Source organism: Falco biarmicus, chromosome W, assembly GCF_023638135.1.
Source record: "Falco biarmicus isolate bFalBia1 chromosome W, bFalBia1.pri, whole genome shotgun sequence".
Taxonomy (NCBI): Eukaryota; Metazoa; Chordata; class Aves; order Falconiformes; family Falconidae; genus Falco; species Falco biarmicus.
In genome coordinates, this window is record NC_079310.1 from 12986696 (window position 1) to 13012941 (window position 26246).

The following is a 26246-nucleotide window of genomic DNA, read 5'->3' on the forward strand; positions in this document are numbered from 1 at the left end:
AATAGAAGCAGTACACTTGTAATACTAAAATAAACCCTAACGATACAAGTGATTAAACACTGAAGCTTAAAACTAAAAATCCTGGAAATTTGTATTAAATATTCACAGGAGAATTCAGTTAACCAGGTTTGTTTACACTTTGCTCAATACTGTATTAATTAGATATTTCAGTCTTTCTTTTGGATTCCTGCAAGAATAAAAATTGTGCTCCGTCAGCTCTTTTACATGCACAGAACTCTCTCTACACCTTCTTTTACAGGAGCAGGAAGAAATCTATTTCCATTTCAGACAGATTGGACTTTTAGATCCATATTTGTCGCGACGGAGGGAAGACACAGTCACTCAATATGAGTGATCAGCAGACTTCGTTTATCGTCCCTTACAGTCACCTTTTATGCCTTGTTATAATTAGCTCATACATATTACAGAAGTTAAGCTCATTATTGGTTAGTTGCCTAAATACCAAGCCCGCCCCTAGTTTCTCTTCTGTAGTTATCTGTTCCCACCTGCGACATTCTTTTCCCACCGCGATCTTCCTGTTATTGTGTAACAAGGACAGCCAAAGACAGTGTATTTTTGCTTTACTTCAGATAAGCTGAGAGCGATGTGCATTTTCGTCCAGCCAGCTGGACTATGTCTATGTGACCTTTTTCAGCTAGCCAGTTATCCACAATTCCCCTGTTTTTATTTTGGGCGACATAGGCTTGGTTGACCATTTTCAATAACAGCGTTTTAACACAGGAAAATACACAGCTAAGCACTACTAAAACTATTACAATAATGATCAAAAATAATAATCCCGTTTGCTATGAGATTGTATCTTTGCTGTCAAAAGTTCGAGTTTTTCACGCGTGGTCCCCTGTATGTGGGATCGGAACAGATGTCGAATAGGTTCCAGAACAGGGCCTATCGCAAGGTGCAGGCGAAGCAGCGTTCTCGCGTCGAGCTCCTCCAGCATGCTCTACAGCAGGTTTTACCCAACGGCTGGGAACCCAAATAGTGCCTGAATCGGTAGAAATACAGACATAACCACGCCCCACATAAATCACCTCCCCAGGACCTACCCATTGTCCTGGTTTTGCATCCTTATACAGTACTTTCATGTGTGGTGGCCTGGGGGGTTCTGAGCCAGCGTGGTGCCTTGTTATAGGCGGCTCATTACTGTCCCCAAATACACGCAAAAGATTAAGCACAAAAAGAGCCTTCTCTACCCTTTCTCTTACATCCTGAATCTCTTTGAACTTTTCTATATAACGTTTTAGCGTCCCGTTAGCCCGCTCTACGATTGCTTGTCCAGTTGGAGAATGAGGGATTGCAGTAACATGTTTAATATTCCACATTTGCATAAAGTGTTTAAGTAATCCGCTACCATATGCAGGACCGTTATCAGTTTGAATAGTAATAGGCACCCCTAAAACAGCAAAGCAACTAGTTAAATTGCCAGCGCACGTCCCGGACCTTTTCCCCGGGCTGTGGTGTGGCCCATAACATATGGCTATAGGTGTCTATAGTAACATGCACATATTTCAATCGACCGAATGCAGGAACATGAGTAACATCCATCTGCCAAACATCATTAGACTTTAGTCGTCGCGGGTTGACCCCGCAACCGAGCCCTAAGCCTGAGTTATGGTGACTACATATAGGGCAAGCCTTCACAATGGCCCGAGCCTCCTCCATAGAGAGTTTGTAGGCTCGTGCCAGCCCCTTCGCGTTTTGATGGAAGATCAAATGGGCTTCTCGGGCTCGACAATGTGGTGCTAATGGGGGTTCAGTAGCAATTGCGACGAGACGATCAGCTCGAGCATTGCCCTCTCCGAGGCCTTCTTCCCACTGGTGGCTTCAGATATGGATCACCGCATACGATTCCGATCTCTGTGTGATTGCAAGCTGCAAGCTCACAAGCAGTTCTGTCAAGCGCTGTTTCTTTAAATCACACACGCTTGCATCTTCAATCCAGCTGACTATGCCGGCAACATAGAGAGAATCTGTGACTACCTTCAGTGGGACATCTCTCCATCTAATAAATGTCCAGACCACTGCAAAGAGTTCTAGCGTCTGTAGGGAATCCTTTGGCTGCGCTTGTAGAATTTGGTGTTGCCACCCTTGCTCGTCTTTCCACGTTATGGCAGCGGTCCTAGAGCGTCAACCCGCATCAGTAAAGGCCGTGAGAGCGTGCGGGATAGGCTGGCTGGATGGCTTCGGCTTAACAATCCAGCCCATGTTCTCCATCCACGACAGGATGGGCGATGGGAGTGGTTTCACTATTATCGCTGCTCCATCGTGGAGTAATGCAGCCTGCAGTTCCTCGGAGTTCTGCAAGTACCACTCCAAGTCGATCTGTCTCATCGGCACCCATATCGTGCCAGGAGGAGTGCCATCCACCTGTAAGATACGACAGCAACCTTTCTTGATCAGCGCCGACAGCGTAGAAATTTTGTCTTGTATTGTGCGTCGTGGTTGCAGCGGGGGAGCTATCCATTCCAATACGATGGTGGTGTACTCCCCTTTCTCCCCTGCTTTTATTTATTGCTGTGTTAGAGCACCCATGAGGTACTGAGTGCCACATAAGATAGTCAAATCGATGGGTAACCCTACAACACGCCGATGCGTGGAGCGCGTAGTCACCATTGAAGCTATTTGTTGTAACGTTTGTTCTTGCTGTTCAGTAAGCTGTACTGGGGTTGAGGGATCTGTCCCTCTCAACAGGGGGCGTAGTTGATTTAATAGTTCATTGGGGATGCCCACTACAGGTCGGAGCCATTGCAGATCACCGAGCAGTCGTTGGGCGTCGTGAAGGGTTTGGATATCCAGGTGGAGTGACAACTTTTGAGGCTGAATTGTTGTATCAGTAATGCGCCACCCCAGATACTTCCAGGGGCTTGATTCTTGCACCTTTTCGGGTGCTACTACCAAGCCTCTATGCTTGAGTTGTTCTGTTAAAACCTGTTTTTGTGGGCAAGCAGCCGATTTCTGTGTCGGCGCGGGGCGGCTCTTCCCGCTGGGTCGCCCGTTTCCCGATCGACGACAAGCAGCTTCGTTGTGAGTGTCTGAGCGGCAGTTTCGACACCATACAGAGTTGACATTGCAGTCCCATCTCACGTGTCCGGTGACACCGCAATGGAAGCACCGTAGACGAGATGGGCCGCGGGCATTTGATCGCCCAGCAAAGGCTTGCAAAGGAGCAAGGGCTGCCAAGACCTGACTTTGGGTAGCCTGCGCCTGCTCTTTTAAAGCACTCACTAGTTCTTTTATTGCCTCGACCAACATAGCCTGGGGCCCGACCGGCACTTGTGCCATTCTTTCCAAAGCTTCTTCTATGGTCCATGTCCCTGGTAGCATAGCTAGGATGTTACGTGTGGCTGGGTTACAATTCTGTATGGCACACTGCTTTAAAATGGAGCCTTTGAGATAGTCTTGCACCCCAGCCGCCTGTATGGTGTTTGCTACCCGATCGATAAATAACCCAAATGGCTTCTCTCTTCCCTGCTTGATTCCCATATATGAAGGGATTCCCCCAGGTTCCTTTATACGGTCAAGCGCTAGTCTAGCTAGCCTCATCGCTTCCTTTGCCTTATCCGGTCCCATCAGTGCCTGAGCTTCAGTTCAAAAATAGGGTCCTAAACCCATCAGCTCCTGTAGAGTAACCCCATGCAGCAGGTCCCCTGGCTGTCTAACCACTGCTATCGATTCCTGACAAGCAGCCTGCCAATGAGCGTTAAACAGAAGCTGCTGATGTTGGCTCAAGATTAACTTCATTATACTGCGGATGTCACTCGGGAGTAAGATATTAGTTCCCCAAATATAATCTAACATTTGCCTGGTGGGTTCCCCTTTCAAACCTGACTCACTCACCGTAGCCCGTAGCTGAGTTAATAACTTCCAATCTAAGTTAGTGATAGAAACCGTGATATTCCCCTGCGCATCTGGCTGTGAATACGTGACCGGGAAAGCCTCATGCACGATTCCCGCGGCAAAATCGCGTTCACCCTCAAGCATAGCGCTTTCTGCCATCTGCTTCCAGACCTTTTGCCTATTTTGGGCAACCTGAAGACATTCTGCAAAAGGATTCGTACATTCCCTACTCTCTACGGGGGTTTTACGCTCTATCTCCTCGCTTACGTCATCATTCCCCGACGGAGGGGCTGAGGGATTCGAAGAGGGCGGCGACGGGAAGGGCATCTGTTCCCACCTCCCCGCAGCCCCCTGCTGAACCGTCAGCATACGCACCGAGGGAGGCAACGGGCAATCGGGGGGGGGGGAAGCCAATTCCCCCTGCCGTGCGGCTACTGCAGTCCCGCTTGCAACTCCCAGTCGCTCAGAGGCAGCAGCAGCCGCTCTCTGTTCGGCTCGATGTTGCAAAAGGGCATTAGTGACAGCTTGCCATGGTTTCATCTGTTTTTTGGCTGTTTTATTGTCGGCTATTACTTCGGCAAACACTGTGTCCCCATAATTACGCCACTCTGCATGCTCGAAAAACGTATCCGGATTCCCAAAATGACCCCTCGCTACCCCATACGCTAATAACCTGGGTAATTCCTTTTTACAATCTATGTCCTGAACGCTCCGCTTTTCTAAAAAGCATTTGAGCAAATCATACGTCGCTTGTCCCTCCATACCGTCGTCAGCGCTGTTGCAGCCTTTGCGAGACTTCGGCGACGCGTGGCCGGCGGGACCCTCTGTAGGTGCTCCCGGGCATGGGGACTGTGCCCTTCCGCCTCCTGCGCTGCTTTCAGCACCGGTACCCGAATCTCCGTCGAACCGTGGCTCGCAGGTTCAGCCCTCTCTAGGGTCCCTGTTCGGGCGCCATTTGTTGTGACGGAGGGAAGACACAGTCACTCAATATGAGTGATCAGCAGACTTCGTTTATCGTCCCTTACAGTCACCTTTTATGCCTTCTTATAATTAGCTCATACACATTACAAAAGTTAAGCTCATTATTGGTTAGTTGCCTAAATATCAAGCCCGCCCCTAGTTTCTCTTCTGTAGTTATCGGTTCCCACCTGCAACATTCTTTTCCCACCAAAATCTTCCTGTTATTGTGTAACAAGGACAGCCAAAGACAGTGTATTTTTGCTTTACTTCAGATAAGCTGAGTGCGATGTGCATTTTCGTCCAGCCAGCTGGACTATGTCTATGTGACCTTTTTCAGCTAGCCAGTTATCCATACATATTATTTGATGAATTTGGAAGTGGAGCCTCATACAATTTCAGTGAAGACATCCTAACTTTTGCAAGGACAGAAAGAAGCAATGCCAGTGTTTTTCCTGTGCTCTCCAGAAGTTGTCTGCCTTTCATGCAGTAAGGTCAAGGCCACAACTTCAAGATTAAGAATGTTTGCTCTAAACTATCTGTAGTCAGGAAATACATTCCATGAAACCTCAGGGGTTAATTTTTTAATTTTATGTCACCACTTGGGATTATAAAATAGGATGCTGCATATGCAATGGTTACTAAAAAGGAGAAAGAATTTGAGGGCTTAAAATGTTACATGTTTCTGCTTTTCTACTGGAAATCTAAGCTTCTTACCTGTCTATTTCAGCACCATTAGTTCCAGATGTTGTCATGCTTTCTGACATCGAACCTTGACAGTCCCTCTTGCTAGGTTCCAGTCCATTCTTTATGTCATCAAAGTTTTCATATTTCAGTGCCTGGACTAACTGTAGCAGATACATCAGCAAATCCTCATGAAGGAAAGAAAAAAGCAAACAAAATAAACAAAGCAAAAACCAACACAAAATTAGTTGAGGGGGTCAGTTAAAGCTGGCTAGGACCATATGAAAACCATGTTTTGAAAATTCTAATTGATAGAAAAACTTAGGGTTTAGTGACCTACAATACAGTGACCTAGAGATCAGGAATTGGGGTCTCTCTAGCAAGCAATATACAGTAGAAAAATTCATGTAGGATGGATTTTGACTCGCAAAAAATACTGAGTTACTACACTACTACTTTTTTGTTACTCAAAGGTAGTAAGTGCTAATTAAGTACAAATTCAAATGCGATTATGAAAGTTCTCTTTAGTTAAGCTGCCCTACTTGCTTCCAGTGTCCACAACATAAACCTTTAAGTTTGTCGCTCCAAAAAGAAAATTCAAGCATAAAATCTAGACCATGGTACCAGTAATTCAGATTCTCATCTCTCTTATGAAGTTTTGGGGTTTTTTTAATACCTTGTGTAGCTGGGGATCCTTGAAACCCACATCTGATCTATTTTAGATTGAAGAATAGAATTTTATTCACTTGCTGTTTATAATGAAGTTGTTCCCTCGACTATTCATTTTGTTCTGTTTAGTTCCCTTCAAATGTTTTATAAAAAGTACATTTTTAAAGTCAAAGTAGTATGACCTTGTCTATTGAGGTAGGCTTGCAAAAATTTGATATATTTATGCTCCCTATTTTAAACTCTATTGATTGCCAAGGATTCAAGAGTTACGGAAATGCATTCAAAGTTGGGGTTTTTTTTTATTGTCAAAAGAAAATAAATTATTAAAATTTAACAGATTAGCATCTAATAAGTGGATTCCACTCATAAATCACAGCTCATCATATTCTAATCAGTATACAATTAGAAACACCTTATTTCCACAGATGCTTTTCTACTCGCTTTCTTTAGCAAAAGAGTATGATGATATACTGCTTCAATTTACCAGGCGGATTTGTTAGAAATCTTTTAGAAGACTATTTAAGTTCAGAGCACTTTTATGGAGGTTACCATTCCAAATTTATCACTGGTTTCTGGGGAGAATATATGGTTGGTTTACTTTGTTTGTCAAAATCAGCTATCACTGGCTGGTCACACTAAAGCAATTATCAATGAGGGCCAGTTAATAACATGAAGACTTTGCTCCATAAAGAACTTCTAGTACATAGCATCATAGTGATAATTTTTTATTCCATCAATGTTATTCACTTAAATGTCTTAAAAAATAGCAAACATTTCAAAAGTACTCAATGAGACTAAAAATTGTGACATCAGCTAACTTCACATGTACCCACAGACCAATGAATACTTCATCATCAGCCTGTTGAAGCCTGGCAACGGCATAGCACCGAACTGTTGGGTTGGTGAAGTGAGACGACAGAAGTTCTAGAGAGTCTTCCACTTGCCCAATAGCTCCAGTGCTTGCTTTGCCTCTTGTGGTAGGTCCCAGTTGACACATTTTAAGAATTTTGTCAAGGCCTAAATAGAAAGAGATTGGACAATTCATCAGTGAAAATCCAAGCTGAACAAATGATTTCAGAAATTAAGTGTTTCACTTTACTTAGAACTAGATTCAGACTATACATACATAAACACAGACCTGGGAGGCCTTATTGATTTAAGTGGCAATACAATACTGGATTGTTTTAACATGTCCCAGAAAACCTGCAGCGAAGTTGGCTTCTAAGTAAAATGTAAAGTCAGCGGTTACTGCTCTACCACAATTACCACTACATAAAAAATGCCTGTTGCTGGGGAATTATTTATTCAATTTACTTGGACTTTTGGTGTGGTGCTACTTATCCTGGTAATGCTATCCCTTGTCTAAAACGGGTGAAGAAGCTTCTCTCATATTTTTTCTTTGCTGAAGACAACATTGGCAATACTGGTATTTTAAGCGGACAGCCAGTATTTGTAGAAAGACTGCTGTAGTAACAGCCAGTTCACACGATTTAAGAGGAAAAAACAGTCACTAATTTTTAGAACAGTAACATAAGTTTAAAATAATCTTGAGTAGCTTCTAAGACACTGAAGCTCTGTATCTCTGCAAGGACAGGATGTTGTAGAACAAGTGCCTGATGAAGCACCTCTTGCAAAAATAAGTCCACTCAAATCATTCAACTTACCTTCTCCTGATTAGTAAGGTAGTATCTGAATTTCCAGACTAGATCTTGTTCCTCGTATGTTAGCTGCTTTGTTGGTGGGTAACTCACTATGATCTATTAGATACATAGTCAGAAAGTGAGCTGAAAAGCATGAACAGGCATAATCAACAAGTTAACAGACTACACTGTGACAAAGCACAACACTGACAACACACAAAAATAGCTAGGGGAAAAAAAAAAAAATATCTTTCCAACTGTGCAAAGTTCTCATGCTATCATGGAGATGCATAACCATGGTTATGTGGTTGATTACAACATTTCTTCATTAATAACTTTCTATAAACTGAAATGAACTGTGTTTTCCTTAAATTTTCACCATATATTAAGACCAACCTACCTAATAAAATTTAATTTAGCCTTCATATGACTGACTTACATTAAGCTGATCTCGCGTAGCTGCATTAGGCTTCAGATCATGATCAGAAGGTCCACTCCTTAAACTTCGAGCAAGCTTGTGATGTTTGCTTTCTACTAAGTTCTTCTAAATTCAGAGGGCAAGTTAGCACTTATAAATACTCAAACTCCAAAGAAAATTACTACTGAAATGAAACCATCTAGCAAAGACTTATCAGTATCTTGAAAAATGCATGGCAATTAAAATCACATCTAAAACTACGGTGTCTTCTGGATTGGTTTTTTTGTGGTTATTTTAGAAAAATCTTCAATAATATGAGGAGGGTTGTTTGGAATTTTGAGGTTTTGGTTTGGTTTTTTACTTCACAAAATTTAAAAACCCTGCTTTGCCTTTTGGTGAATTGCTGCAAAATGTAAGCGTTTCAGTCAACACATCCATGATTTCTCAGTACTTACGTGCTAGCCACTTTATAAACATTACTTAAGATGATGTTTGCAGTATAAAGCTTTGTATGCAAGAAAAACATCTCAAAAAGTTTTCCCACTGTTAATATCATGTTAGCAACAGTAGGAGCCACAGTGTCAACAAGATTTCAGCAGCCAAGGCAGTTTTCAGCAGTCAGACTTGCTCTTGCAGTGTTAGATTACACAGTGCTCAAACAGTGTCACCAGTAGAAGCCCACTTACATTAAGGTTCCCAAAGCTGCCAATACCAGTCCCACTGAATTGGCATCCATAATAATGGAAATCTTTTCTAGAACTGTACTTAGGCACTGTCTACATGGAAAAACAACATACAAGAGAGTGTAGGGAGAAAATATTTTAACAAAGTGACCAAGAGTTACTGCACCATCCTCTAAATCTCTCTTTTTCAACTCCCTCTTACCTTTATTGCCACCCTCTGACCTCTTTTGCCAACAGTTCCCCCTCCTGGCTTCCCTACATCTCAGAAGCAAGCACATTAGATATGGAAAGGAAGAGATGAATGTAAACATGAAATCAATTCTTATATTTTAATCTAGCAACTTCAGAAAAACAACTTTAAAATTCAAACCCACTGACATTTCTCAAGTGGTCAAATACATCTTTCCACTGGAATTTTAAAATACTGAAGACAGCAATATAGGCAAGCTTTCATCTGCATTTAGGGAAACTTCAACAAAAAAAAAACAAACCACTATAATACAAATTGCATTACATGGAGCATGCTTACCATAGACATCTGGGGATCTGGAATCTTAACAATTTCAGAACTTGTTAAAATTGGAGATGACTCATCACCATCCTGAATGACAAAAAGTTAAAAGTCTATTAAACATCTAAAGTTTTAGGAAAAAAAATAACATTTCATATTAATGCATTGTGAATTATGCTACATTAAAAGAATGATGCAACTACACCTTGCTCACTTTTTAAGTTATAAAGGGGAAAACAGAAAATAAGAAATGGATTCTTTGTCTTGTTAGTTTTGCCAGATGACAAAAATTTGGGAAGACAAATGAAAGTTCATCTGAGGAGATGCAGCTTGGCAACTCACTACCATGCTGGCACACAGGTGTGTGGAGAAATTTGCCTTAATTATTACATGCATCCTCTGGCAGCACAAAGAGAAACCAAATCAGCGCCCATATTTCCACTGGAAATAAACCACTTCCTAGAAATAACAACCATGATGCAGAAAATATCTCCTAATAGTTTAAGAGAGATTAATTTATGAAGATATACGTGTGTCTGTATACAGGTTCCACATGGAATGTGACAGTCTCTTCTAAAAGTTTGTGCTGTCATGCTCCGGAGCAGTATGACAGGAGCCTGCTAATTTTCCTTAGGGGAGTCTAACCTGCTGCTGCATACATAAGGGAAAGGAGAAGCTAAAAGCCTGTTTGAACCAGGCACAAAGAAAAAAATACAAAGCCTGTCACAACAGGCCAAGAACAGCAACACTGTTTCCATCTTCCAGTCATACCCAGCAGTTCAGGTCTTGTCTGGTTGGGATTTTTTACCTTAGAAGTGTAATTAAACATTAATTGACATTATATACAGAAGAACATTTCATTTAAAAGACAGTATAAAACAGTAAAACAGAAAAACCACGACAACAGCAGCATATGTGCTATGGCATATTTATACTTGGTTTGTTCTCATTTATTCTGGAGTAAATTACAGCTCAGAAAAAAAGCCTTTTTGACGTATCAACATCTTCCTCAACAACATAAGTTTTGAAATAACTTGAGGTTTTGCTTCTGCCCTCGCCCTCTTTTTTTTTTTCCCCTCCTACTTTTCCAACCAAATATGCCTATTGGGATGGTTTTGCTTTGAAAGTTATCTCCGAAAATTATAAAAGACTGAGGGGCTTGTATCAAAAGGAGTAACAAAATTATTCATCACCAACAAGACACAGGAGTGAACATTGCCATTAACCTTTCAGAAGAAACCTTTTTTTTTTTTTTTTTTCCTAGCTACATAAATTTAGTGTTGCTGACTACAGTAAAAGGTTTCTTCTTATTAAAATCCACATTCAGGAAGACACTTCTACTGCATTTCTTAGTGTCCCTATGCCTTTCTGAAGTAACAATTTTACAGTCAAAATAATGACAATAACTACACACACATCGCTCCAAGTTAAAGGAAATCTACCTACAATCTGGCTGTGGCTGATGATCTCAGAACGTGAGGAGGATTGCTTTTTCCATTAGTCTTTAAATAAAGTATGCATGCAAACACTGATAAGGAGAAAGAGGACGTTTGCTTACAGTTTCCCTGTTTTAAAAGCATACTGCCTCAATACTAAGCTTAGCTTTAATCTAACAGTACTCCCAAAGTATTTCAATTATAACAAAATACTAATGTATCACTGTAAAAGTAGCCTGAACTTAGTTGAAGCCACAGTGACAGATCAGCATTCATTGTACTAAAACCTTTGCCACCTCAGACAGAACCTTCAGATCACATTATACTAGTTTTACAAAGTCAAACTGCATTAAAAAAAATAAATCTGTGTGTGTAATCCTTCTGAAATTAAAACACATCTGATGACAAGAGATGACAGACCAATTTCTATCTACTAATTGGTTATCGTCCTAATGAAAAACATAATAAGGCTGCAATTTGATTTAACCTCTATAAAACAACAAATTACCAATACCCCAGTGACAAACAAGTTTCCACTGTTTAGACCCTTCGCATAACAACACTGTAGGAAAAAACTTGACACAGGAGTAGATTCTTTAGCAACCAATAAATGTTCTAATGTCTACCAAACTGTTTCTAACATCTATATCCCTATATACACTTTCTCACAGTGAAAAGATTCAGATAAAATAGCTGTAAAAGAGGAGTCTGATAAATCTTTTAGGCTGCTAAACATGGGACACCTACCCCACAATCAAAAGCCTATGACACCTATTACCAACTCAGAACTTACAAGGATCAGAATGACAAAAGTACAGTTGCCAAAAATTTGCTTACTTACAAAACTAAAAAAATGCAGTCTTCCAGTGCCTCATGTCAAAATGTTTATAATACCCTCTAAACCAAAGACTAGGGAATTTTTACAAAACTAGTGACAGAAGAATGATTTCTGAACTCATCACTGCCATCTTCTTTTTAACCTTTCAAAAGAAATATTATAATGACTGTTCTTTAAACTCGTCAAACATAGATTATGCTGACAAACCAAGCTCAAAAGCTCTAGTTACTCAGCTTAAGAACTAGGAAAACTTTCCTCCATTTTATTACATTCTAGAACAAAGCTGCAAGCTCGAAGCAAAACTTGCTATGAAACCAAATTTTGCCAAGCATTGGTGGGACAAGTTACAGTATCAAGGATTAACAACATTTTCAGAACAGTTTAACGAAATCCTCAAGAAAGGACAATGCCATTAGTTTACCTGTGAAAGATGTCAATTGTTTAACTTGCCCTCAGATTAGATTAACACGCAGCTCTAATTCTCCTCATACCTGGAAAGCATCACATGGATCACTGTGACCCTGGCCACACAAACTTACTACACCACAACTGAAGGTCAATACTAAATTAGCATTAGAATCTGGTCAGGTGGGTGCTTTTGAAGTGTCTCTCCTGATCATCTTCATCCAGTGAGCTTTAGTTCACATCTGGGAACTTTTAGCAATACCTAGTAACTTCCCACTGTCAACAGTCATTCAAGCTCATGGGACTTGATTAAATCTAGTCCCAAGCATAAAATACAGTGCAGACGCTGGGCCTTCAGCAACCCCTTCACTCTGTAAATCTGCTCCTCTTGGCTGCACTACTTGCTAGCAGAGCCAGAACCTGAGATGACCAGCTATTTTGCCACTGGGAAACAAAAGCAGCATGAATACTACAAAGTATTAACTTGCTTAATACTACTACCTTACAGAGCTTTAGAGGTATTTCACTACGTTAAGGTTAGTATGTATGTAGAGCCCGTTTTAAAAAGTCTATAAAATTTGAAGACTATTCTGAATCAGCAAGGTTGTTCTGACTCTCCTGAAAATCCGTTTCACAACATCAATAAAGAAGGAGGTTCTATGTATCTTATTCTTTAGTCAAAACATCATTTCAAGTAATGCCAATGGGATCTAACTTCTCCCACACAAAAAAACCCCACCAAAACCAGACCTCCAATGCTATAGACACTATTTTTTCTTTCTTTTAAGCCATGAAAAAGGCTTTGATAGTCAGACTTTCTTATTTTAAAAAAAAAATAAATAAACTAGATGCAGCAGTGCAATCAGTTTATTCATTCGAACAACGGTTCCACTTGAAATCTGCACAAAAAAACACTAATGATAAATGCTGGTGTTATTTTCACTTGGAAAATCACACTGAATTTTTGCCTAAACATAGAACCAGAAGCGATGCTCTCGTTAATAGCAGACCGCTATCCTTCACATCTTGAATGCTGTATTAAAATTAAGTTCACAGAGAACACGGAAAAAGCCACTGCCACTTCATTGTAATTGAACGCTGAGTGAAAGAATCTCAAATTCTATCCGCCACTGTTTAACAGGCTAGTTCTTCGTAAACACTTGAAAACAAGTTTATCAAGAAAACTGTGACAAGTAATCTCCACTTCGAATATCGGTCACAGGCAGTTGACAACAGAACCCGCTTTCATTAGACTCAATGTACTGGACTGATGATGCCAGATATGTATAATGTATGCTGTAATTGGAAGCATGACAAAACTGAGAAGATGGGCATTAATTTAAGTAGTTTCCTACTGCTGCCAGACAAGGGTCAAGAACTTGTTGAAAAGCTACTTTGTAACAACAAATCCCTCAAACCTCAGTTAGGTATAGCTTTAATATGTACTATTACACATTCAATTACTTCATTTCCACAAGAGCAACCAATTCATAGTTATTTTGTTCCATGCACTTTTAACATGCTTCAGAAACATCTGTTAAAAGAGAGATGCATGCTTGAAGTCTGGACCTTCTTTCCCACACCTTGCCCATCTGAAAAAACATAACGATGACAAAAAAGTATTATGTGTAAATCAGGAATAATTCATCTATAATGGGAGGTTTCTGGAGGTAAGCTAAGGGAAAGAAATAATTTTTAGGAATGTCACATTTAGCTATAAAAATTAAAACAATCAACAGGACACAAAGCCACACAGTAGTCATGTTCATCAGTTTGAACCTGTGAAAAGTACACTAATGTAAAAATGGTTAGTAAAATGTTTCAGTATTTTGATCATATTCCATTATGCTCCCCAGAAAAATATTTCCTTGATTCCCACTAAAGTAAGTTACTTTGTTTCACGGAGGAATCTGACACATTGTAGGTTTCATTCTGTTTTGTAACACAAGGGAGTTTTGTAATCGGAAGGTCCTCTGCAATAGCTGGTTCTAGAATAAGTGTATACAAGTGCTATGAAACTAGCCCTTCTAAAGGCAAAAAGACTTGGAAGGGTGGGGAGAGTCCCATTGTCAACTACAGTCAGCTAAAAGAAATACTAAAAAGCTAACCTACACATCTGCCTAAGGCACAGTTTCATCAAAATTACCAAAATCCACCACAAAACTAAAAAAATAGGAAAAAAAACCCCACAAAAACCAAACCACCAACCTCCCCCACAACACCCTCACCCTCAAAAAAAGAAAAAGCAAACAAAAACCACAAAAACAAATAAGAAAGTAAAAAAAAATCCACAACAAAACTTCATCCCCCTAAACACACCCCACATTTGCCTCAGACTGTGGGAGGAGACACTAGAGTCCCAAGTAGATCTGCTACTTCCTCCAGAAGCATTACAAAGGCAGCTACCACTACATGAGATACCTGGACAGCGCATGGACATCCCCATGTACTATTTATATACCTTGTCTGCAAGACACAGCTCTTACAAGGGCTTAAAAAAATTCTCAAACAGCCACTCATTTTTGTTATGACCACAGCAATTTGAAAAACAACCGTAACTTCTCATGCAGTGGCATCTCTGTTAAATTCTAAGACTACTGTTTGTAGTAGTTCCAGATACTCAGTAACACCTTAATTCAAAAGGGCTAGAATAATAGCATTTAAGCAGTTTTTCTAAAGATTCACAAGCTTTAACTTGCAATAGATCATACAGTTGAGGTAGATTCTGATCTGTGTCTCCTCAGAGTACTTTTGGTGGAATCCTGCTTTTTGCAATTTATTACTGTATTTTTCACTACCTTCTTCAAGAATCTTAGATTAGATCCCAGTTCTTCTGTCCAGATCAACTGGTAATGTTGTCACATACACAGAAATGTTTGTAATCCATTTTATTAAAAATCTGCATTCGGAATCACAGATTTTTTTAATTCTCAGAATAGATGCTGCTTACAGTTAGTGCCTCTGATCTCAACAGGTCTCCTGTCTCTTTCTCTACCTTCTTTCTCTTTCCCATAAAGCTGCATTATTCAGTAACTTTCTGACTTCCTATGAATCTAAACAGGTTGAAAATTTTAAAAGGCAATTAAGTAACAATGCTTTTTTTTTAAAAAAAAAAAAACAGATTATACATATACTGCTTTCTCTATTTTAATGGGTCTTTCCACACTACACACTTTCTATATTATCTTATTATCTAAGTACTGATAATGCCTGGCAATGCCACACTGATGTCTCAAGCTCACTATTAATCCTTCGTTTCATTAAATTTGAACTCATAAAAAAACACTGAAGGCACTGGTTTGGAGACCCGTTTTGTAAACGGGAAGAAAAAATGCAAGACATTCCAATCCAGAAGTCTTAATTGACTTCCAAAGCATTTGCAGCATGAAAAACTGAACTTTTGTATTTGTTCATTTTAGAGAAAATGTTTACCAGCAGAGCTCCTGGGCAAAGTTTTAATAACTTACCTTTTCTAAAGTTACCAATAAATAATGGTACATTTCTTCCTGATACAAGACATAATTTTACATACAGCTACTCTGAAAGTACTGCTGGATGACTGAAGAAACCATAAATCAAAAAGTTTTTAATCACTCACACTTACTAAATTCTGTAATCTTGAACTGTATTACATGAATGATTGACTTCTGCAATCCTGTTGCATCTACAGTATTTGATTTTTATGTACATAAACAGTTGCCACTGACAGCTGTCTGCCGCTATCCTGCAGCAGAATATTTCACCTCAGCAGAAAAACCCATCCATTTTAGGTGCATAAGCTGATTTTTAAAGAAGACCATAAAGCCTGCTAGGCACATACCTTTTCATAGTAAACTATTCCATATTCTTTATCATCACACTTGACGCAACGGAATTCAATCATCAGGTACATAAAATTAGAACTTCGTTTTTCCCTCTGAGGAGAGATCCACCACAGATGTGTATCATATATTAAAGTGCATCAATTTTCAGCATTCTCAATACAACAATTACCCTACTTCCTTTATGCTGTAACTAATTAGATTATCAGTTGTTGTATCAATTATTCAGTTAATCATTTCATAGTACTACTCGAGAACATATAACCTTCTTCCTGACATTCTTACTTCCTCACATTCCCACTGAATGATAAACATCCACATGTAACAGATAAAATTATTTTTATCAATGACTTGTGATGGTGGGCTAAAGGTCTGAATAAAGGCAATGAAGAATAACCAGATGACAGCTGGGATTTTTGTTTTTAATCATTACACACAATTATGCATGTCACTGAAAAAACAGAAGACAAAAAAAAGAACAACTTTTTTTGATAAAACCATGAAAGAGACAAATTACACTTGGACTAAACGATTAAATTTGCAGCTCATTCACTTTCAGATGAAGATTAGCTTATGTATGCGTTTTTTAAATGCTTTACCTTGAAAAAAGTGCTTAGAATTTTAAAGTCTAGGTGGGAAATAAGAAGTTATATATAACCACCACTAGGAACACACATTTAATAAAAAAAATAAGCATCCCCATTAATAATGAGCAACTCAAGTTTGTTTCATGTGTTAATAATGGATTGACTTCCCAGCACAGGCAGAGCTGCTCTGCATTTAAGGCACAGCTCTGGCAATCAGTAATTTTTAGATTTGCACATTTTTACAGAAATGTAAGAGGAGGAGACAAAAAAACCCAGATAGGCTGAACTCTAAAAAAAATACTCATAATTCATTTAAGTTCAAAAATAATCAGATTCCCAGAGGTGTAGTTATAAGTAAGACAACAATATTCTCAGCACACAAAGCAGAAAACAACATAAGAGCTGTAGTGCAAGATACAGTAAGTTAACAGTTGGGGGTGATTTTTCTCAATGAGGGTTAACATCTCATTCAGGTATTTAACTACTGGATTTTATTTTTTTTAACTATTCATTCAAATCTTATAAGCGTTTCTCCTCAGCACCCAAAAATCAAAACCAATAAAGCTGAACAGGTCTAAAACCAAGGAACAGACTATATGTCCAAAAAGCTTCACATCAGAATCTAAATCCTAGAGTTAAGCTCATCATACCTAACAGCACTTGTTCCAAGCTATTCCAAGTTGTTAAATTCTGTTTTCTGTGATCAAGTTCACTTGAAGTTGAAAACATATAAGATAGCTGTCTATTCTAGTGGATAAACCACTGGACATGAGCATGCAATGTGTGCTCGAAGCCCAGAAAGCCAACCATATCCTGGGATGCATCAAAAGAAGCGTGACCAGCAGGGTGAGGGAGGGGATTCTCCTCCTCTGCTCTCGTGAGACCCCACCTGCAGTACTGCATTCAGCTCTGAGGCCCCCAACATAAGAAGGACGTGGATCTGTTGAAGCAAGTTCAGAGGAGGCCAGGAAAATGATCAGAGGCTGGAGCACCTCTCCTACGAAGTCAGGCTGAGAGAGCTGGGGTTGTTGAGCCTGGAGAAGAGAAGGCTCCAGAGAGACCATGTAGCACCTTCCAGTGCCTAAAGGGGGCTTATCGTAAAGACGGGAACAGACTTCTTAGTAGGGCCTGTAGCGATAGGGGAATGGTTTTAAACTGAAAGATGGTAGATTTAGACTAGATATAAGAGTTGTACTCATTTACTCTCATTGAGTGCTGAAAATCTGAAACGGGTTGCCCAGAGAGGTGGTAGAAGACGCACCTTTGGAAATATTCAAGGTCAGGCTGGATGGGGCTCCGAGCAACCCGATCTAGTTGAAGATGGCCCTGCTCACTGCAGGGGGATTGGACTAAGTGAGCTTTAAAGATCCCTTCTAACCCAAACCATTCTACAATTCTCATTATTGCCAAAGTAAATTCAACTCTGGAAGCTTAAAGAATTATTTTTCCTTTTATCATATACACTGGTGGTACAAGAAAAATTGGAGAAATACTTAAGAGTTAGTCTCCTAAGCAAGCAAAGGTTCCATATTAGCATAATTCAGGAGAGAAAAAAAAAAAAAAGGAAAAAAAAAAAAAGAATTAAAAGTCTGATGTATGATGACTTACCTCATTGATCATTTCTATTTCTCTAAAGGTCAGTCTGTCCAGCCAGTCCACTTTCACCATGTGACCTTGTCGATGAGACTTTGTGAGCTGCATGAAAAAATATGACAACATTTACATTGCTCAGAACAAGAAAAAGATTATAAAAATTTAACAGAGACACTAACATGAAAGGGGGGGGGGGGTGGGGCGGAGAATAAAAGAACTGGAAAAAATACTTGTACAGTACACGCACAGTAGATCCTTGTAAACAGATAAGCCATGCCATAAAAATATAATCCTACTACTTAATATACCAGTAACAGCAAAGACCAAAACCACATCCAAAGCACATCACCTTTGCCTTTTCAAGACATTAAAAACAGGAACCTATTTTTTTTCAGCAAAGTCACATAGTGAAGATATTTCCTTTTTTGTGTTACTAAGTTTCATAAAAATTTACCAAGTCAAACAAAAAGATATTTCAAAAACTATCCAAATTGAGTAATTCTGCCCTTGTTCGCCTTACCTAAACAAGTTTTCAGACTGGACTTAAACATTGCAAAATGTCAACTGAAGACTTACAGCAAGTCACAGAGAGCTTGTTCTCCCTCTCCTCTTAGTCATCTGAAAAGTAGATCAAGTTTTACTCCTACGTCTACATATTGGTCTAGTAATATCAAGGAAAGAGTTGTTTAAAGGACTGCCTATCAGTAGAAGAGAGGAAAAGAAGATACGAGCTATACTACTTGTAGTTTCAGATGCACTGACACAGAACAGTTTATGAAAAATTCAGCAGAAGACCACACAAATAGGAGTTGGAATAATCTTTTCAGCTCCTAAGAAATCACAAGTGCTCCACACAAAAAAATATCAGTAAGTCCTGCAATACACAAGAGATGCAAAGGGACTAGAAAACATTCTTTCATATTTCAAAGAAATCAGTTACCTGTCTAGAAAATAGCTAGTGAAGACATCCTCAAAATTATTCCTATTAAGAAAAGGGTTACAACTAATACTTCATCAGCTTTGTTCTGTGGGCAATCTGCCCACCCATGAGCATTTAAATCTGAACATGCCATACAGTCACAACAACTGTCATTTCTTGCCCAGTTGACAGCTAGAGGACAGGCAATATACAAAGAGACCTAGGAGAGCATATGAATGGAAGGTATTGTATGCAGGAGAACACAACAGCCTACTCCTCCCATATAGAACTGGAAAAGAGGTTTATACAAAAAAAAAAAAAAAAAAAAAAAAAAAAAAAAGACACAGAAGACTTAAGGGAGTTGTCTAGGTAGCACAGTTTGTCAGATCACTGTGACGCAAAAAAGGTCAAGAGTTCGCACCTTCACCAGTAGTACTGTTTCATTATCCTCAGTCAAATTCCTAGTAAATGGATGTCTTAGCAGTACAAGGCTAAATACAAACCCCATCACGATGTACTCTGAGAAAAGCATCAACTTCGTGTCCAGGTACAGATCCTGACTCATATGGAGAACACACACATGACAAACTCACACGAAGTTGAGCTTTGTTGCGACGGAGGGAAGACACAGTCACTCAATATGAGTGATCAGCAGACTTCGTTTATTGTCCCTTACAGTCACCTTTTATGCCTTGTTATAATTAGCTCATACATATTACAAAAGTTAAGCTCATTATTGGTTAGTTGCCTAAATACCAAGTCCGCCCCTAGTTTCTCTTCTGTAGTTATCTGTTCCCTCCTGCAACATTCTTTTCCCACCAAAATCTTCCTGTTATTGTGTAACAAGGACAGCCAAAGACAGTGTATTTTGCTTTACTTCAGATAAGCTGAGAGCGATGTGCATTTTTGTCCAGCCAGCTGGACTATGTCTATGTGACCCTTTTCAGCTAGCCAGTTATCCACAGAGCTTCAGAAATTATGCAGAATCAAATAGCTTTTACATCTTAGAAGCAATACTGACACAACAAGCAAATAATTGTCTAGTCTCCAAAAGACTGTAAACAGCCATTAAAATCATTAGTGAAATGAAATTTCAGTGTTCTGCAGTCTCCCTGTATCAGTGTACTTGTATCAGTGGAACTGATCTATCAAAGATCAGCTGGTAAGTGTTTATCCTTGTCTTTTAAAACTCTGATCAACTGCCCCTTCATATACAACAACAGATCATCTTGCTTGCTCACTTTCCACAAAAGTTGCTGTTTAAGACAAGTTCATTGCTCTGTGGTTTGGGTGGGTGTTTTTTTCCTCCTTATTCACCTCCCTAGAGGTTAGTTTGGTGTTATGGTCTAACAAGACTTTGGATACTGGTTCTTGCCTCTAAGTAGGAAAAAGAAAATAATTCCTATTTAGTTTTCTTGGAAACAGTTTATGTTAGAAAGAGCTAGAATACACTACAGCCCACACCATGGCCTCTGCGCCCTTCTCAAAACCTGAATTAAAATTTAAGGCAAATTACTTACGAAAGCAAGCATGACATTTAGCTCTGAATGCCAATACTTGCTCACTTCACAAATACATTCTCTAATTCAGCTTTTCTGATTGTTGTGATATGGAGAAATAGTGTGAAATGGGGACAATAGACATCAATTGTGATTGTATATGGCTGCTCAAGGAATGTGGGTATGGTGACTGGTCATGGGTGCGGTGTCTGGTCACATAGGCACACAGCTTTGAGGAGACACCTACCCTTCTTCCTCTAACAAAGGGGCTATTTATAAAAAGGATGAGAAAAGGATGAAAGACATTCCAGTGTTATCTAGAGGGAGTGCTAAGTCTCCTTGCTGAGGAAGATCAGATGGTCACAAGGACATGAATCACCTACAAACCTGCAAGACCACCACATTCCAGGCAAAGGACTGATAAGCTAATTAACATACGAAGCCAGAGTAAGGGGGTTTAGGTAGCGAATATGTATAGGCGTTAATTGAATATTCATTTGTTTTATTGTATAAATGTGAGATGGTTCGTCACTTTGGGCATGCACGCTTGTGGAGGAGCGATCCCCCGTGCATCTGCGCGCAATAAACATACCTACTTTATGACTTTCGAGTTATAGAGTCTAATTCTGTACGTCAATACCAGTGAAAAAGCTCTCTCAGAAATTACTATCTCCCAACACAGCTTTCAGAAGAGAAGAACGGGGGCAGTTATGTTATCAGCTTTTTATCAGCTATTAACTATAACGCTTAATCAAGATGTGAAAGGAGAATTCCCGTCCCTTCCTCAGAGGCTTTGAGCCCTCATCTCCCATATACCAAAAGAACAGGCTAGAACAGACCCAGGTACTTTAAGACAGAAATAAATTACATTATTTGTATTTCTTGAGCTACGGAGCAAAAAGAAGGGAAGGGAAGAGTAAAAGACACTATGGTATGGTCATGTTTGCATATCAGAACTAACACGAGAAGGCCTACACTTCAAAACCCTTTCTCAGAGACACACTGTGTACCTCATGCAATCATTCAACGAACTATAAACAAGCCTTGATATTTAGTGTCTGTCTACAGAGCTTCCTTAGGCTAGAGAGGATTTATTCTACCATCATCAAGAAATGGGGCACCACCACTGGCAGAAAGCTTTAATGACTTTTCCATTATAAATTCAAGGTGAACTACACTAATAAAAGAGAGACCCTAAATGAAAGTTGGTTTACTGCTGTGATAAATCTCTAGATGAGGAAATGAACATATTTATGGCACTGGACTTATCTTCCACTAGGAGTTGCACAAAGTTGAGGATGAAAACTAGGAGACCAAGATTAAGAAGAAAGGACGCTCAGTGGGTTGAGCAATTTGGCAAGCTTGGGGTAAGCTTACCTGAAGAATGAGAGATCAGCTAATAAAGCTGATCAAAAAAATCAAATAAAAAAGTAATCAAGAACTAACACTACTGTTACATTCCAGAAGTAGCTTTGATAGCAAAAATACGCTCTGCCATCATGCTGGGAGAATAAAATACTAATACACACATGTATTCATGAGCTTTAATGATTGAAACTTTGGTTAATTTTTGCAGTTCTATTCAAATTCTTTCTTATGTAGAGGTATTGTCATACACATCTGAACACTACACCAGACAGCCTTAAACCTGAAGGATGGCTACTGAAAAAAGCAGTCTGTCCTCATAAATTAGTTAGAAGCTGCTCTTACTGAACCTGATGGAATTTTGGCTTCAAGTATCAAGGCATGTTGACATTTTCATTCTTTACAAAGAATTAGGATGTTAAGTTGTTACAAGAGAATGCTATGTGTATTAAAAGGTATTTATATGTCCCCTTTTAAAAAAATACTTCAGAAGCAAATGAGTATGACCTAGTTTACTCATTTGTATAAATGCTGTCAAATAGCTAAACAATCAAAAGAAGATAGCCTTCACATGAGAAAACAAGATGACAAGCCTGTCTTCACTCCAGTGAAAGTGCAAGCTTTTCACATACATCTTAAAAGGTTACTTGCTATTCCATTACCTTTGCCAAGCGGCTCATTTGATCTTCAGAGACTGTGCTGCTGCTGGTTCTCCCAGGAGTTTTGGTGGGCTCCGAGCCATCAGCTTCTACGTTGGGCCAGACTTTCAAATCATGCATTCCTTGACAAAACATACTGCAGGGAAAAATGCAGAATTGCTTCAGTAAATTCAAAATAATATAGCTGTCATGAATCGAAGTACAGCAGCAGCAAGAAAATGAAGTAGTTTCCTTTGCCAAATCTACAAACATGCACTGCCATGCATAATTTAACTGAACTGCAAAAGCGCCTCACACCTTATGCCCTCTGCAGCCTTCATTTTTATTGGCCCAGGATGTTCAAAAGAAAATTAGCAAGTCTGAGATAACTTATTTGGCAAGTGGAAGAAAAATGGGTAATTCCCAAAGTCAGTGGGGTCGTACAAAATACAAACTAAGGACAGAGCCTGATCTTCATAGTTTTATTATTTGTAATGAAGCAGAAAGTATTCCTCTTGACTTGCAAATTATAATACTGACTTTAGGTCTGCTAGTCTGAAAAAAATTCAAGTAAAAAACTACCTAAGTTTCATTTGAAGGTCAACTGATACAAAGCAGCCTTCCAAGCTGCCAAAAAAAAAAAAAATCCCACAACCCTCAACACACCATTTTCTCCATCTATGCTTGAAATTGAATTGGTAATTGAAACTGTGCAGTGAACAGAACTTTGCAGGGTAACTGACCACATCTTTCCTCTGTGAAACTGTGCTTCCCTTGCATATTTGTGCTGATCCACCTATAAAAGTTGCTCCAAGAAATCAAGTGCATTGCTTTTGCCAGTAAGAACTGATCACTTCAACAACTTCAGGTAAATACAACTGGAAGGAATACTAAGGAGTCAACCATTAAAAATGAGAAATGCCAACTAGAAGGACCACTTGACATTGAATTTATGTATCACTTTGTGGAACAGTACTACAAGGGTTTCCATTTACAAGCAAATACAAAATTCCAAAGTTATTTGTTGTTTTCTCCCCATTTACTTCCCCCAGGCCCCACATGCTGGAAATAAAAAGTAAATTTCATTTATAAACCCTATCTTTTTCCAGGAACTATGCTCCAATGCTTTAAAAACTACCAGCAGTTCTTGGAGCACAGTCTAATTGATCCAGTTCAATTTTCTGCCCTAAGACAACATCAATCTTTTTGTCTTCAACAAGAGAGATGCAACCTCTCTCTACCGTTGTTTTCTGCATTCAGGCATCATTAGAACAGCTTTCCTAATGCTAACCTAAACTCTTCCTGTACTTCAGTTTAGCTTATTACTTCTTACCATCTGACAAGATAAAAAAGGCTACTTACACCCATTTTCCAACATAATCTACACACTATAAAAGTGTTCCTAGAGTCTTTTCAGCCTCACTACACTTTACTCCTCCTCCACCACACCTATTTGCTAGATGTTCAATGTAACCGATTCCCTTAGACTCCCAGAAGTCAGCAACTTGCTTAAAGTCAATTATATAGAACTGAATGTATCCCAGCCAAGTGGATGAGTATGGAGAAGGATACAACATTGTCCCTGACGTGCATACTTGTAACCTGTTCATATATCCAATACTGTTTGCACATTTCACAAGAGCATCGCAATGCTGGATCATGCAAAACTTAAGATTTGCTCTAAAGCACAAATCTTTTCCTCCGTTTTCCTGGGCAGCTGCTCCCCATTCTGTATTTGACTACAATCAACTGCAAAAAGTACCAGTGTCTCATGCTTTTTTTTAAAGCGCATCCTTTTTTTTTTTCAGTTCCCTTAGTCAAGATCCTTTTGATGCATCGTTCATCTTCCAGCCCACTTGTAATCCTTCCCATATCAGCATTATCATCTACAAATCTACTAAATCCACCCTCTAGTGGATCACAGATTATTAATTTTGAAAATTCCTTATTTACTGAGTTACATTTTATTCCTTATAAATAAGACTGCATTAACAGCTCAATTGCAAGCCAATTAAATCAATTATGTTAAGTAATCAGTACTGGCACCCATGCATTACCGAAGTATAAATACAAAGCGGTTTCAGGATTTTCTATTTTAAAATCCAAGCCTACAGATCTTAAAAACCAAAAAGACTAAATTTTGGTGTTATACAAGAGAAGACTTTTTTTAGAACACTGCAGCATGTATGAAGCTGCACTCTGGAAGAAACAGAATAAATCATCTATGCATCTGATTTTTCAGACATAGAACTGTTAAACTCGTTTACAAAAATACAAACAAAATACACCTCTCATAAGTACTGCTAGCTTCAAATCTGTACCACAGAAGAAAAAGCAGTATACCCATATTTCCCAAAGAGTGAGACTGTTGTTCCTCCCACAGGAACTGCTTTACCAGGTCCATACACATCCCAGATGGTCAGAGCCACTTGTGCATTGTGAGGCAAGTCTGGATACTTCACAGGCAGTTTCAGCCACTCATTCCAGCTGCAGAGAAACACTTCTTATTAGTCATAAAGCCTTAAAATTCACGTTACTTTATACAACTCAGATTCTCCTTAGAATATAAATTTCTAAGGGCAGTTGGACTACTTTCCTGTAGGCTTTAAACACGCAAATACTCATCTTGAGCATGATTAAAAGACCTGAGACCTAAGGAAAAACACTCTGGTTTGATAACTAAGTATCAAAGATTAGTCTGTCCAGTAAACAGTATGAAAATGTGCTAGTCCAGGCCCCAGAAATTAAGTAGTAAGCCATGCCAAACACACAAGTAACAATTTTATCACTTTCCCCATTACACAAAAACATTGATTTTGTGATGTCAGGGTAATACTTAATAACCACACAGAGACTTCAAGAAACATAAGTTATTTGTTTCTTGAAATCAAATCTTTCCAACAAATAAAACCCATGCGTATTTATTTATATAACTTGATGCCCCAGTAACTAAGAGCAATATGAAATAAAAGGCAGTCACTTACTTCTATCTAGTGCTAAAAGCCTTGTAGGAAGTTCTAACTGGAAGAGCAAGAGGCTTCCCTTCTGCAAACACCTGACAAGTTACATACAAGTCAGAGCAAGTTTCTTGATACAGTCCTGAGAACTTCAGCATTGGAACTTCTAAGAGAGCTTTGTAACTCTTCTGTTCTCTTTTGCCTTCCAGACTTCCTCTGCGGGGAGATAAATAACCCAAAATTTATTTTATCCACAGTAAAAAATCCTATTAGATTTCTATAGCTTATATTTTGATTGCCCAATACTGAGGCTATCCTCACTCTGCATTACTAGCTGGTAGTGAAATCCAAACATCAGAGAGAAATTCAGGACATGTAATGATGAACAAATACAGAATTTATTTCTCTATTGACTTGTGGGAAGGGGCATGTGAGTGCGGGGAAAGAGCAGGGGAGGAAAGAACTACTACTTCTCATACAACCTGTATATTCTCAAACAGCATCAAATGAGATACAATAAGCAGGGCAACAATGAAACTACATACAGTGCTATTACTAAAAAACCAAACATCAGATTACATGTGCTCCAAATACTGTTTGGAAAAAAAAAAACCAAACCAAAACCACATTATAAAAGAAGCCTTATTTTTAAGCCAAATGAAATGTGAAACATAAGACTGGCTTTAGATAACAGTCATCTCTCAAATCAACAACAAACCAAAGTTCAACTAAGAAGACTATTCAAATCGAACTTGAATAAAGCCTTGCAAC

General features: G+C 39.1%; 1 protein-coding gene across 1 annotated transcript in view; it reads right to left on the minus strand.

The window, feature by feature from the left end:
* Positions 1-25691, minus strand: part of PIK3C3 (phosphatidylinositol 3-kinase catalytic subunit type 3) — a 93896-nt gene extending 68205 nt beyond the window's left edge. Inside the window, 11 exon segments of the mRNA XM_056323533.1 lie at positions 5530-5684; positions 7013-7101; positions 7104-7182; positions 7830-7922; positions 8245-8349; positions 9436-9507; positions 15917-16012; positions 18113-18199; positions 22543-22675; positions 24862-25005; positions 25503-25691. Of these exon segments, the coding sequence (XP_056179508.1) occupies positions 5530-5684; positions 7013-7101; positions 7104-7182; positions 7830-7922; positions 8245-8349; positions 9436-9507; positions 15917-16012; positions 18113-18199; positions 22543-22675; positions 24862-25005; positions 25503-25633 (1184 nt within the window). The 5' untranslated portion in view covers positions 25634-25691.
* Between the last annotated feature and the right edge of the window lie 555 nt (positions 25692-26246).